Source organism: Theobroma cacao, chromosome 4, assembly GCF_000208745.1.
Source record: "Theobroma cacao cultivar B97-61/B2 chromosome 4, Criollo_cocoa_genome_V2, whole genome shotgun sequence".
Taxonomy (NCBI): domain Eukaryota; kingdom Viridiplantae; phylum Streptophyta; class Magnoliopsida; order Malvales; family Malvaceae; genus Theobroma; species Theobroma cacao.
The window spans coordinates 24815725-24827130 of record NC_030853.1 but is presented as its reverse complement, the minus strand read 5'-3'; the positions used below and the strand labels follow the sequence as shown (position 1 = coordinate 24827130).

The following is an 11406-nucleotide window of genomic DNA, read 5'->3' as shown; positions in this document are numbered from 1 at the left end:
AAAAAACTATAATTTAATTATTTAGATTAAAATGTACTTAAATAAAATTAAATCTAATTTTCTCGAATCTAAATCTCTCTTCTCCTAATAAAAATATATGTAAAAAAAAAAATAAAACCGCCTATCATTTAGATTTAGAAACAAAGGGAAAAGAGACATGCTTGAAAGCGAGCCTTCGTATTTAGAAAGGGCACAAAAATAAAGCTTTAGAGGAATAAAGCAAATGCCTGTTGCTATGAAGTGAAATAAAGCATTCTGCCTTTGCCCCCGCCCTTCTTTAACTAAGCTAACCCAACCACTCAATGCATCAAAACCCATATTTAATTATTCTAAACAAATTTATTATTGATTGTTAATTGATTATTACACTGCCATTTATTTTTTGCTGATAATACAAGTAATCATTTTTTTACGTGAAAAGTACGGCCGATGCTAGCATGTGCGGCTGCTATCTTCCTCCTCTTCAGTAAAAAAATGAACGACGTCGTTTACGGGTTCACGTAACTCTTTTTTTAATGTTTTGGGTTAGTTTTCTTAAAGGGGGATGGTGGAAACTGGGAAGCTGGAGTTGACCGCGCGTGTGGGTGAGTAAAGTGGTTTTAGTTAAACAACCGTAAACCCTAATCATTTAAATACCCTTTCTCTTCTCTAGCTCTAGCTGTCTCTCTCTCTCTCTCTCTCTCTCACTCCTTTTATTTTCATTTTTGTAGTTTTGTTGCCTCTCTTTCTCTAAACCCTAGACTCTCATCTCATACCTGAATTTGAGCAGCTAGGGTTTAGAATTTTAGTTTTTTTAATTTCTTATTGTTCATCGTCGGATAAAAAAAATAATAATGGATCTTCCGAGTCTCGCTGTTGTTCTTCAAGCTGCTCTCAGTCCCAATCCTGCTGAACGCAAAGCTGCTGAACAAAGTCTCAATCAGGTATTCTTTATATATATAATTACTAGTAATCGTTTTTTATTGCTTTTTTTAAGGATCAAAAGATTGAATTTTGGATTTTCGTTTGTTGCAGTTTCAGTATACGCCTCAGCATCTGGTGAGACTGTTACAGATCATCGTGGATAATAATTGCGATATGGCGGTTCGTCAAGTTGCTTCTATTCATTTTAAGAACTTCATTGCTAAGAATTGGGCTCCTCTTGATCCAAGTAACCTCTCACCTGTCTCTCCTTTATTCGAAAATTTCAATTTCTTTTTTGCCAAATTTATGTTTTATGAATTTGAATATATGTTTTGTTTGCTTTAATAAATGTAGATGAGCAGCAGCAAATTTTGCAAGGTGATAAAGATATGGTTCGCGATCATATTCTTGTATTTGTAGCTCAAGTTCCTCCTTTGTTGAGGTGAAGTTATTTGTTGTCCCCATATTTTTTTATAGTTTGTTTGGAATTTTTTACTGTTTTATTGGTATTGTGCAGAAATTACATTACATGCTTAAGTTGCTCTATGCATCATATCTGTTTTGTTGCAGGGTTCAATTGGGTGAGTGTCTCAAGACCATTATCCATGCTGATTATCCTGAGCAGTGGCCACGACTTCTGGACTGGGTGAAGCATAACCTACAAGATCAGCAGGTTTATGGAGCTTTGTTTGTCTTACGGATTCTTGCTAGAAAATATGAGTAAGTATATACCATATTTTTCTATATTTGACTGAATATTTTTCTTTATTTCCATTTGTCAATTATTATCTTTGTATCAGTGCAATCTTTATTTTTTTTGCAAGTTATTTTCTGAAGAGATGGAAAGCATTTGTTTAATTTAACTAGCATCTTTCTGTGTCCTTAATGCTTGATTGCAATACCTGCAAGCTTCAGAAGTGTTGCCCTGTATTAATTCAAATAATGACTTATTGTTTCTCTTAATTTGGTGCATCCTCGCGTTGTTTTGTATTATCTCATGAGCTGCTAATCCATTCTCAAAATTTTATCATTCTAGGTTCAAGTCAGAGGAGGAGAGAACTCCAGTTCACCGCATTGTTGAGGAGACATTTCCCCATCTTCTCAATATATTCAACAGACTTGTCCAGATCGACAAACCAGCACTGGAAGTAGCAGATCTGATCAAGCTTATTTGTAAAATTTTCTGGTCATCTATCTATGTAAGTTTTAAATTTCTGGTTTTATAGCGCATCTTCATTGCCTTTTTTGCCTTATCTGTTACAGGGGTACTAAAGGGGAGCTTCTGACATTCATTTAAACGTTTTGTATATTCTCTTTTTTTTTTTTTCAATTCTCTGTTTGTCTTTTTTATTTTGTTTTCAGATGAACCTTTTGGCATATTTATGATAATATTTTGTTCTTATTTAAATTACACCCATTCACATTCTCTTGTTTGTAAAAAAAGGGTTTTTATGTGGATTTGATGATCTTATATAATGCTCTTTGATATGAACTCTTGATCTCTCCTTTTGTTCTTTATCACCAAAAAAAAAAAAGCAGTCTTACTTTTCTTGTTATTTTGGATGTCCAAATTTTTTAATCTGATCACTAGCATGCCAACAATTTTAGTGCATTTTTATTATTTTTTGAGCTTGAGGAAGAATTATGTGCCAAATATCTTGACCATAACTTGTTGTACTACGGGGGTTTTTATGTCTACCGCAACTAGTTTCCTGTGCATTGTTTTTATGGGATTTGTATGATTTACAATGCCATCTTTGGGTTGTTTTCTCTTCTTCTCAGTTGGAGATTCCAAAGCAGTTACTTGATCCAAATGTGTTCAATGCTTGGATGATTCTTTTCTTAAATGTTTTGGAGAGGCCTGTACCTCTGGAAGGCCAACCTGTGGATCCTGAGCTCAGGAAATCATGGGGTTGGTGGAAGGTGAAAAAATGGACAGTTCATATTTTAAATAGGCTATATACTCGGTAAGTTTTAAAAATTTCTACATGTTTTGAGTAATTGTTGCTAGCGTAAAGTTTGCTAAGCTTGTTTGTGGTTTTTGGTGGCTGTTTTACAGGTTTGGAGATTTAAAGCTCCGGAATCCTGAAAACAGGGCTTTTGCCCAAATGTTTCAGAAGAGTTATGCTGGAAAAATTCTGGCATGCCACTTAAACTTATTGGGTGTGATTCGTGTTGGTGGCTATCTCCCTGACAGAGTTACCAACCTTATTCTTCAGTATCTAAGCAGCAGGTTTGCAATGTCATTTTTCATAAATCTTATCATGTACTGATGCTTTAGTCAGTGTAAGATGTTGGGCTATGCTTTTGTCAGAGCTGCTCATTCTTTCAGAATCAATGCTGGGATGTCCTTTTTCTTGAGGCTAAAGGGTGCTCTGCATATAATTGAAAGAATTGGATTATTTTTAATTTTTCTTTCTGGTGTTCCTTATTACTTTCTTTCTACTGCTCAGAGAGATAGAGCAAGGCTTCTTGATGTATATATGATTACCCATGAAGTGCTTAACATGTTAACATGAAAACTATGAAAGTTTTGTGTAGCAGTTTTAATTAGAATAATTTCTTCTGTATAATGTGTACTTTATCCCTTAATATAAGCAAATAAAGTGTACCATGCTTGATCTTACTTTTCTGGCATATATTTACGATGGTTAAGATAGATTTGGTCATTTCTTGATAAAAATCATGATTTTAATCATAATTTTATACTGATTCTGGCAGCCTTTGTTGTTGTACCAAAATGATTGATGATATTACATCTTTAAGTGATGCATTATCCTCTTCTAGTCCTATGCTTGTGTATTGCAAATTGTATTGAATTTAGAGATGTTAATAATGGATTCTGACCTGAAAAACATTTATTTTTATGCAGTATCTCGAAAAATAGCATGTATACTTTGTTGCAGCCACAGCTTGATGTTCTTCTTTTTGAGATAGTCTTCCCCCTCATGTGCTTCAATGATAATGATCAAAAGCTTTGGGAGGAAGATCCACATGAGTATGTAAGGAAGGGTTATGGTGAGCTACGAAACCTGGTGTGCCTGTTGTAAACCTTGAATGAGCCACACTGGTTCATACATTTATTGTTGTACTGCAGATATTATTGAAGATTTATATAGTCCAAGGACTGCTTCCATGGACTTTGTCAGTGAGTTAGTCAGAAAACGTGGAAAAGAGAACCTTCAAAAGTTTATTCAATTCATTGTGGAAATTTTCAAAAGGTATTCTTTTACTTTTGAAGCTTTATACAGACTGGGAATAATGGGATTCTTTGATGTTGGCTTGATTTTCTTTTCTTTCTCTTGTATGGTATTTTTATGGAAAATCTCTCTCATTCCAGATATGATGAAGCACCAATAGAATATAAGCCCTACCGACAGAAGGATGGTGCTCTTCTTGCTGTTGGAGCACTTTGTGATAAACTGAAACAAACTGAGCCCTATAAATCTGAACTGGAACATATGTTAATGCAACATGTTTTCCCAGAGTTCCGCAGTCCTGTTGGTCATCTTAGAGCCAAGGTTTGTTTCCTGTCAACTTTCTTTTTTATGCTTTTCTATTTCATTTTCTTTATCACATTATTCTGCAATTTATCAAGTTTAATCTGGAATTGTCCATGGATATTGAAATGATCTTTTCAGAGTTCATTCTATATCTTTGTTTTGGTGGCATTTTTTATCATCCTTACTTGTGCTCTTTGTCAAGGTTTCTGAGAGATATATATACATACTGTTTCACGTGTAAGAATTTTCTCAGTTATCCTTTTGTGATCTGGGTATTAGGCGGCTTGGGTAGCAGGACAGTATGCCCATATAAACTTCTCTGACCAGAATAATTTCCGCCAAGCACTGCATAGTGTTGTTTCTGGGTTGCGTGATCCGGAACTTCCTGTTCGTGTTGATTCAGTTTTTGCATTGAGATCATTTGTTGAAGCTTGCAGAGGTAAATAGCTGATACTTCCTCGTTGAACTTTATTTTATATACCGTATGAGTTGGGTTTGGATTGAGCAAGCTTGGGGCCAATCTACATTTATAGTTGATTGCCATCACTGTTGCTGCTTATGTTTATCTATTTGCACCTCTTTTTCTCCATTTTCTTAAGTTGAGAGTTGAGTGCTTAACAGAAAATAAATTGCTTAATGTGCAGATTTAAATGAGATTCGTCCAATTCTGCCTCAACTGCTTGATGGTAAGTGGTATTTGAAACTTGGTTGTGTCTTATTAACAGTTTCTGCTTACATGATGGTTGTCTCAATATTAACTCAGCTCTTGGCAGCACCACTGTTGTTTTCTTTTCTTCCTTCTTTTCTCAACTTCTAGATCATGATTTGATTGAACATTTGCATGATACACCAGTTGCTTTTCATTATTCAAGCAACTTAGTCAATTAATTGCATTGTTCTTTTCCTCCAGAGATTTTTAAACTTATGAATGAGGTTGAGAATGAGGACCTTGTTTTTACACTGGAGACTATAGTAGACAAATTTGGGGAGGAGATGGCACCTTATGCTCTTGGATTATGTCAGAACTTGGTAATGCATGTTTCCATTTTTTTTTTGAAGTACTGCTTTTCTGCTTGTCTATATCTGAAACTATCATCGTGTCTCTGCGTTCAGGCAGCTGCATTTTGGAGGTGTATGAACACTGCAGAAGCTGATGATGAAGCCGATGATCCTGGTGCTCTGGCTGCAGTTGGCTGTTTGCGTGCCATAAGCACAATACTGGAATCAGTTAGCAGGCTTCCGCATCTTTTTGTTCAGATTGAGCCAACTTTGCTTCCAATCATGCGAAGAATGTTGACAACTGATGGTCAAGGTAAGTACAATATTTTTTCCCTGTCCTAATGATGCTTTTTAATTGTTTTATTTTCTTAGTAGTGATACATACTTCGATCCAACCAGAGATGAGAAGTGACACTTAAAGCAAGACCGGATTGGGTTGATTAAAGAATTCTAATGTTTGAATGTGAAATGACAAGCTTGCTATACGTTAGATGCTGCTTTTTCTTAAATATTACAAGTGTTTATATAGGTTAATGATTTGGATAGTGAGCCGCTTGAAGAGAAAGGAAAGCTAAATAATGCATTTAGGAGCATGTTTGATCTCTTCCTAAGTGATTTTTAGACATAGTGTACATATGTTATTAGCTTTTGTTCTATCACTACTGGCATATGATGCTTAACTTCATCCCTGGATATTAACTCTTAAATTAGATTCAAACTTTTGTTAGATTGTAGATCAAAGATTATCCTTGTGGCATTAGCCATTGCATCTTGATTTAGAATTGTATCATTAATGGCAGCAAATATAGTTATATCCTGAAGGTGTTTGTGTATAGAATTGGATATGCTCATGAACACAATAAACATTTACCAAAATAACCAGAAAAAAAAAAAAAACTGACAATAAGCATTTGCCTTTTTGATATGTAAATAGCAGGCATGCTCTAGGAAAGCCCATGCTGTGTTGTAACCTTCAAATTTTAACTTTATGGTTAGAACTTGTTCAAGAGGACTTGACTATTAAATTTGTTCTGAACAAAATGTAAAAGTGACTTGATAGCATATATTATCTAATAGTTTATTTGCTGTTATGTTACAATCATGCCAGATTTGGCTTATATAAGATGATGTTTGGGCTTTATCATTGTGTAGGGTCTATTTCATTAATTTTTTTGTATTCTTCTGCAGAGGTTTTTGAAGAAGTCTTGGAGATTGTTTCATATATGACCTTCTTTTCTCCGACTATATCCTTGGATATGTGGAGCCTTTGGCCTTTGATGATTGAAGCATTGGCTGATTGGGCTATAGACTTCTTTCCAAGTATAGTTCTATTTACACTTTCTGCTTATCTTAGTTCCTTTATTGTTTCCATCTCTGAATGTTTTAGGAGTTGTTAACTAGAACTTTTCCTTTTATACTACTCATCAGCTTAATCATTTTTCTCCTCATTTAGTTATTAACTGGAAATTGTACTTGGGAAAAGGATTGTAAATTATCCTGGGAAGAATAATGCATCTTATTCATGGTCAACAGCATGATAAGTTACTTATACTTTTTTGCTCTTTGAAAAACATTATGCCAGACATTACTAATCTGAAACTTGTGTTTTATGCATGTGTGTCCGAGATCCACCTTTGCAAATATTTTTGTGCCTAACTTGTTTGTAGAATTCATTGTGTTTGTTAACTACTTGTTAAAGCATATGTTGTTCATGGAAATCCTAGAGTTACATGTTTGCACAAAACAATCCTCATTGGTTTAAGTGTTAGTAACTGAAACAGTTTCTAAGACCACCGTCCTTATTTTTGGGATCAGATTGCCACTTCAAAGTGGATGTCCATATTTGTTTACAATATAATGAGGAAATATTTTAACTGCTGGTTCTAGGAGGTCCACATAAATATGTTACATCGTAACAACAGAAACTGGAAGTTTCATTCTTTTTTTTGTCATCCAGTTTCAATTTGTTATTATTTATTTTTGAAGTCATCTGTACTTTTTTGTTGTTTCTAAGTAGTAGCTGTTTACATGCAGATATTTTGGTTCCTTTGGACAACTATATATCCAGGGGAACTGCACATTTTCTTACTTGCAAGGAACCAGACTACCAGCAAAGTCTTTGGAATATGATTTCATCTGTGAGTTGATTTGTAGTGATAAAGTTGCTTGTAGATTGACAACTGTCAGGGCAAAATAAAATGAACTATATATTCTTTAGTTTCTGATCTTGCAATTTTCTAGCTTCCTTTATGTCAGCAACCCTTTGGTTTATAAAGTCTTATGTTATTTGCTTTCTTTGACAGATAATGGCAGATAAAAATTTAGAGGACAATGATATTGAGCCAGCTCCAAAGTTGATAGAAGTAGTGTTTCAAAACTGTAGAGGACAGGTGGATCATTGGGCTGAGCCATATCTGAGAATCACAGTTGATCGATTGCGTCGAACGGAGAAATCACGCTTGAAATGTCTTCTTGTACAAGTGGTAAGGTGTCAGGACCTAGCTGCAGTTTTCTGCAATATGATGTCATGCCTTTATATGCTTCACATGTCTTATAATTATCAGAATTTGATGTTCCTCTATTATCTTACCGATTCAAGGTGACTTACGCATCAAATATTCTATACAACACAATTAGAAAGCGCTAGTTGAAGATTCATATATTGCCAATTTAAGTCAATTGGATATCTTTTATCTGTTCAAATTTTCTTTGTTGGATTTATGCTACTAGTTTGAAGTTAATGGTATATGCTATCTTGGAATGTTCTTGTTAGAATCAAGATTTGTTTCTTATATGTTAAAATATGGTGTGAAACAGCTTTTAGCGCAACAGCTTATACTGATTTAAATGTTAATTGACTCTTCAGGGCATAAACACTACTATAATTTTGCAAGTTGCTTTGGTTTTACTTTTAGAATTACTTTTCATTCCGGGAAACAGCTTAGTCCTGTGATTTTCTGACACAATGTTGGTCTTTCTCAACCCAGATTGCAAATGCGGTTTATTACAATGCAGCATTGACAATCAGCATATTGAATAAGCTTTGTGTTACAACGGAAGTGTTCAACCTTTGGTTCCAGTTGTTGCAACAAGTTAGAAAGAGTGGTCTACGGGCTAATTTTAAGCGGTAGGTAGTCTGTATTTGCTTTAATCTGTTTCTGTCTCACTCCGTACAAACCTTAAGTGTAATATCATTTCTTTTATAATTTCACCTTGGGTATTGTTGGGCTGTGACAGTATAGTGCTCTGGGTGCTGCAGGGAACATGATAAGAAAGTGTGCTGCTTGGGCCTTGCATCACTACTTGCACTTCCTGGTGAACAGTTAGCTGGGGAGGCTCTTGGGCGAGTGTTCAGGGCCACCCTTGATCTCCTAGTTGCATACAAGGATCAAGTTGCAGGTTTCTTTCTCTCTCTTTCTCTCCTTTTCTCTCTCAAACTGTGAGAATTGCAACCGTTTCCGTGTTCATTTTGCTTGGCTTGCTGTCTTTTGGGGGTTTTATCTTTCCTTCTTTTCCCCTAATACGTGGATTATTTCATGTATTATTTATGTGTGAGCAGAAGCTGCAAAGGAGGAAGAGGCTGAAGATGATGATGATATGGATGGTTTCCAGACTGATGATGACGATGACGATGTTGATGGTTCTGACAAGGAAATGGGAGTCGATGCAGAGGATGGGGATGAAGCTGATAGCATCAGGCTTCAAAAATTAGCTGCCCAGGTATGCGTATTAGGTTGATCCGTGAGGTGCATAATTTGGTACTTTGCTTGTGGTTCTATCTTTAAATATCATGACTTGGCAAAAAACGGAAAGCTCCCTTGTATACTGGCAAATAAAGTAGAGTATGGCAATTTTGTGACTGCATATTCTGTCTAGCATATGTGACAAAGTCCTGAGAACCAGCATATGCCCATGGTGGAATGTCTAGCTACTGTATAGACAGGATGAAGGCATCCTGATCTTATTCTTGTAAGCTGTTTTGATGTTTGTGCCCAGAAATTCATAAAGCTGAAGTGTTAGAACTCAAGTGGATAATGCCAGTCTTTCATGGTATGCCTTCATACAAAAAAAAGAAGAAGAAGAAGAAGACAAATGAATAGAATTGTTTAGTTGCCCTTGCCCCTTTTCACTCACAATAAAGGACCTTACAGATTTGGTCTTATCGTTGAAAAATATGAGATAAGCAATTAATAGGAGCTTTACAAGAGTACTTGAGAGGTGCAATAGCAAAGGTATTTAGACAATTGTATGTTTGCTGGTTGGACACTCTTGGTGACATACACTTGCTATGCTGCCAAAAATTTCTCAATTGAGGAAATGTTTTAGCAATTTCTTTAGTGTGTTTTGATAAATTGCAGTTGTCTTCAGAACAAATATGTAGGTACTGATGACTTTTTTGGTAATGAGTTAGAACAGAGAACTTTGAAAATTAATAATAATGCTGTGACCTTTTAATGATTAGGACATATCTGTTGTAAGTTACCCTAGATATCCTTTCAGTAATGGATTCCTGGAATTTCTAATCTTTTATTTGACACCACCCGACTTTGTTTTTAATAGGCAAAGGCTTTCCGTGCAAATGATGATGACGATGATGACTCAGATGATGACTTTAGTGATGATGAAGAGTTACAGTCACCAATTGATGAAGTAGACCCTTTTGTTTTCTTTGTGGATACTGTCAAAGGTAAATGTGTTTATTCAGCCATCTAAGTTTGTTTATATGCATCTTCTATTTTTGTTGAGCTTCTGTGGCATTGTCTGAAATGTCGAATTTTATCTTGCCTTCCCTAATTTTTGAATCTAGGTTTGCAAGCATCAGATCCTATGAGGTTTCAGAACTTTACACAGACACTGGATTTCCATTATCAAGCTCTTGCAAATGGTGTTGCTCAGCATGCTGAACAGAGGAGAGCAGAGATTGAAAAGGAGAAAATGGAGAAGGCATCTGCTACTGCTGCTCCATCATGAGTTAAGTTTTGGATTGAATTTTTGGTTTGCAGGATGAGTTCATTGATAATTCCATTCATTTAGAAATGGTATAATGAAACCAAGAGTCGATTCTGGTCCATTCAAAGCATTCATTGGTTCATATGGTCATGAAGGTGATTGAGCTTCAAAAGGTTTTGAGGTTCGAGTGCGTGGAGCTTTGTGTGTACAAGTTCTCAATCGTAAGCAGAACGCAGGATTAGGGAACTCGGAGTTTGCTACTGTCACTTGTCAGGTTTTGAATTAGGTTAGGCTGGTGAGCTGGCCATTCTTTGGCAGAAGATGGCCGTCTCAAACAGTTTGTGTTGTTTCCTTGTAGTCCCTTCTTTTGCTATTTTTTATTCCGCTTCCCACTTATTCCATCATTTCTTTTTGGGTCGTCATATGTTTGGTCACTCTATTGGTTGACCGGGACTCTGATCTTATCTCCTGGCAGTCACCAGGGAGGGTCCATTGCATACGTAGTAGTCTACGAGATGTCTTGCCATGTTGTAATCAGATGGCTAAATATATAGGATTGTATTGATGATTTTGGTGAAGTGGTCGTCCAAAAAATTTTCCCTGTCAGGTATAGTGTACCAATATTGCGGAATATTTGTTTTTGTTTGGGTTATGGAGATTTTTGGTATCAGGGGGGTTGTTGGCCTTGGGTGGTAGGTAACTTGGTTGCCGATTTGTAAGAAAAGATATCTTGACAATTATTATTCTTTATATAATGTGGATTAATGAAAGCAAATTATTCTTGGGATCTTTGTCAGTAACCCTACTCTTCTTCAAACCTCCCGACTCCTGTCTCTAGTGTATTTGTGAATACCATACAACAAAGGAATATTCTAGACAGAGGTGAATGTCGATCCCTCCGACTAATTTGTTTTCTCTTCCCAATTCCAGGACTACTTGTCAGTAACGAATTCATGTTCGTGTGCCCTTATTATTGTATTGGGTTTAAACAGGTATGATTGTATAATAAATCAATGCTTTAGGTGGGAATGGATCCACCTTTACATATTGT

The 11406-nt window shown here is 35.7% G+C and overlaps 1 protein-coding gene across 2 annotated transcripts; it reads left to right on the top strand.

Annotated features, from left to right (window-relative positions):
- On the top strand, positions 688 to 11144 carry LOC18602502 (importin beta-like SAD2). 2 transcript variants are annotated; one of them, XM_007033920.2, is made up of 22 exons: positions 690 to 923; positions 1015 to 1150; positions 1258 to 1345; positions 1474 to 1623; positions 1940 to 2102; positions 2686 to 2870; positions 2963 to 3136; positions 3776 to 3921; positions 4001 to 4124; positions 4244 to 4424; positions 4686 to 4845; positions 5051 to 5092; positions 5317 to 5435; positions 5520 to 5718; positions 6594 to 6725; positions 7440 to 7543; positions 7709 to 7888; positions 8393 to 8532; positions 8665 to 8804; positions 8965 to 9125; positions 9966 to 10092; positions 10213 to 11144. In XM_007033920.2, the coding sequence occupies exons 1-22, from the start codon at positions 834 to 836 to the stop codon at positions 10374 to 10376; spliced, it is 3105 nt and encodes a 1034-aa protein (XP_007033982.2). In that variant the 5' UTR covers positions 690 to 833; the 3' UTR covers positions 10377 to 11144. The 2 variants fall into 2 exon arrangements, with proteins under 2 accessions (XP_017975230.1, XP_007033982.2); XM_018119741.1 differs by lacking the exons at positions 8965 to 9125; positions 9966 to 10092; positions 10213 to 11144 and having other exon boundaries at positions 688 to 923; positions 8643 to 8763.

What these genes read in the sequence shown, in the direction of transcription:
- LOC18602502 (XM_007033920.2), top strand. Translation starts at nt 834, where the DNA reads ATGGATCTTCCGAGTCTCGCTGTTGTTCTTCAAGCTGCTCTCAGTCCC. An exon ending in TTGGATTATGTCAGAACTTG is followed by an intron (nt 5,436 to 5,519) that starts GTAATGCATGTT and finishes CTCTGCGTTCAG; the next exon opens with GCAGCTGCATTTTGGAGGTG. An exon ending in ATACAAGGATCAAGTTGCAG is followed by an intron (nt 8,805 to 8,964) that starts GTTTCTTTCTCT and finishes ATGTGTGAGCAG; the next exon opens with AAGCTGCAAAGGAGGAAGAG.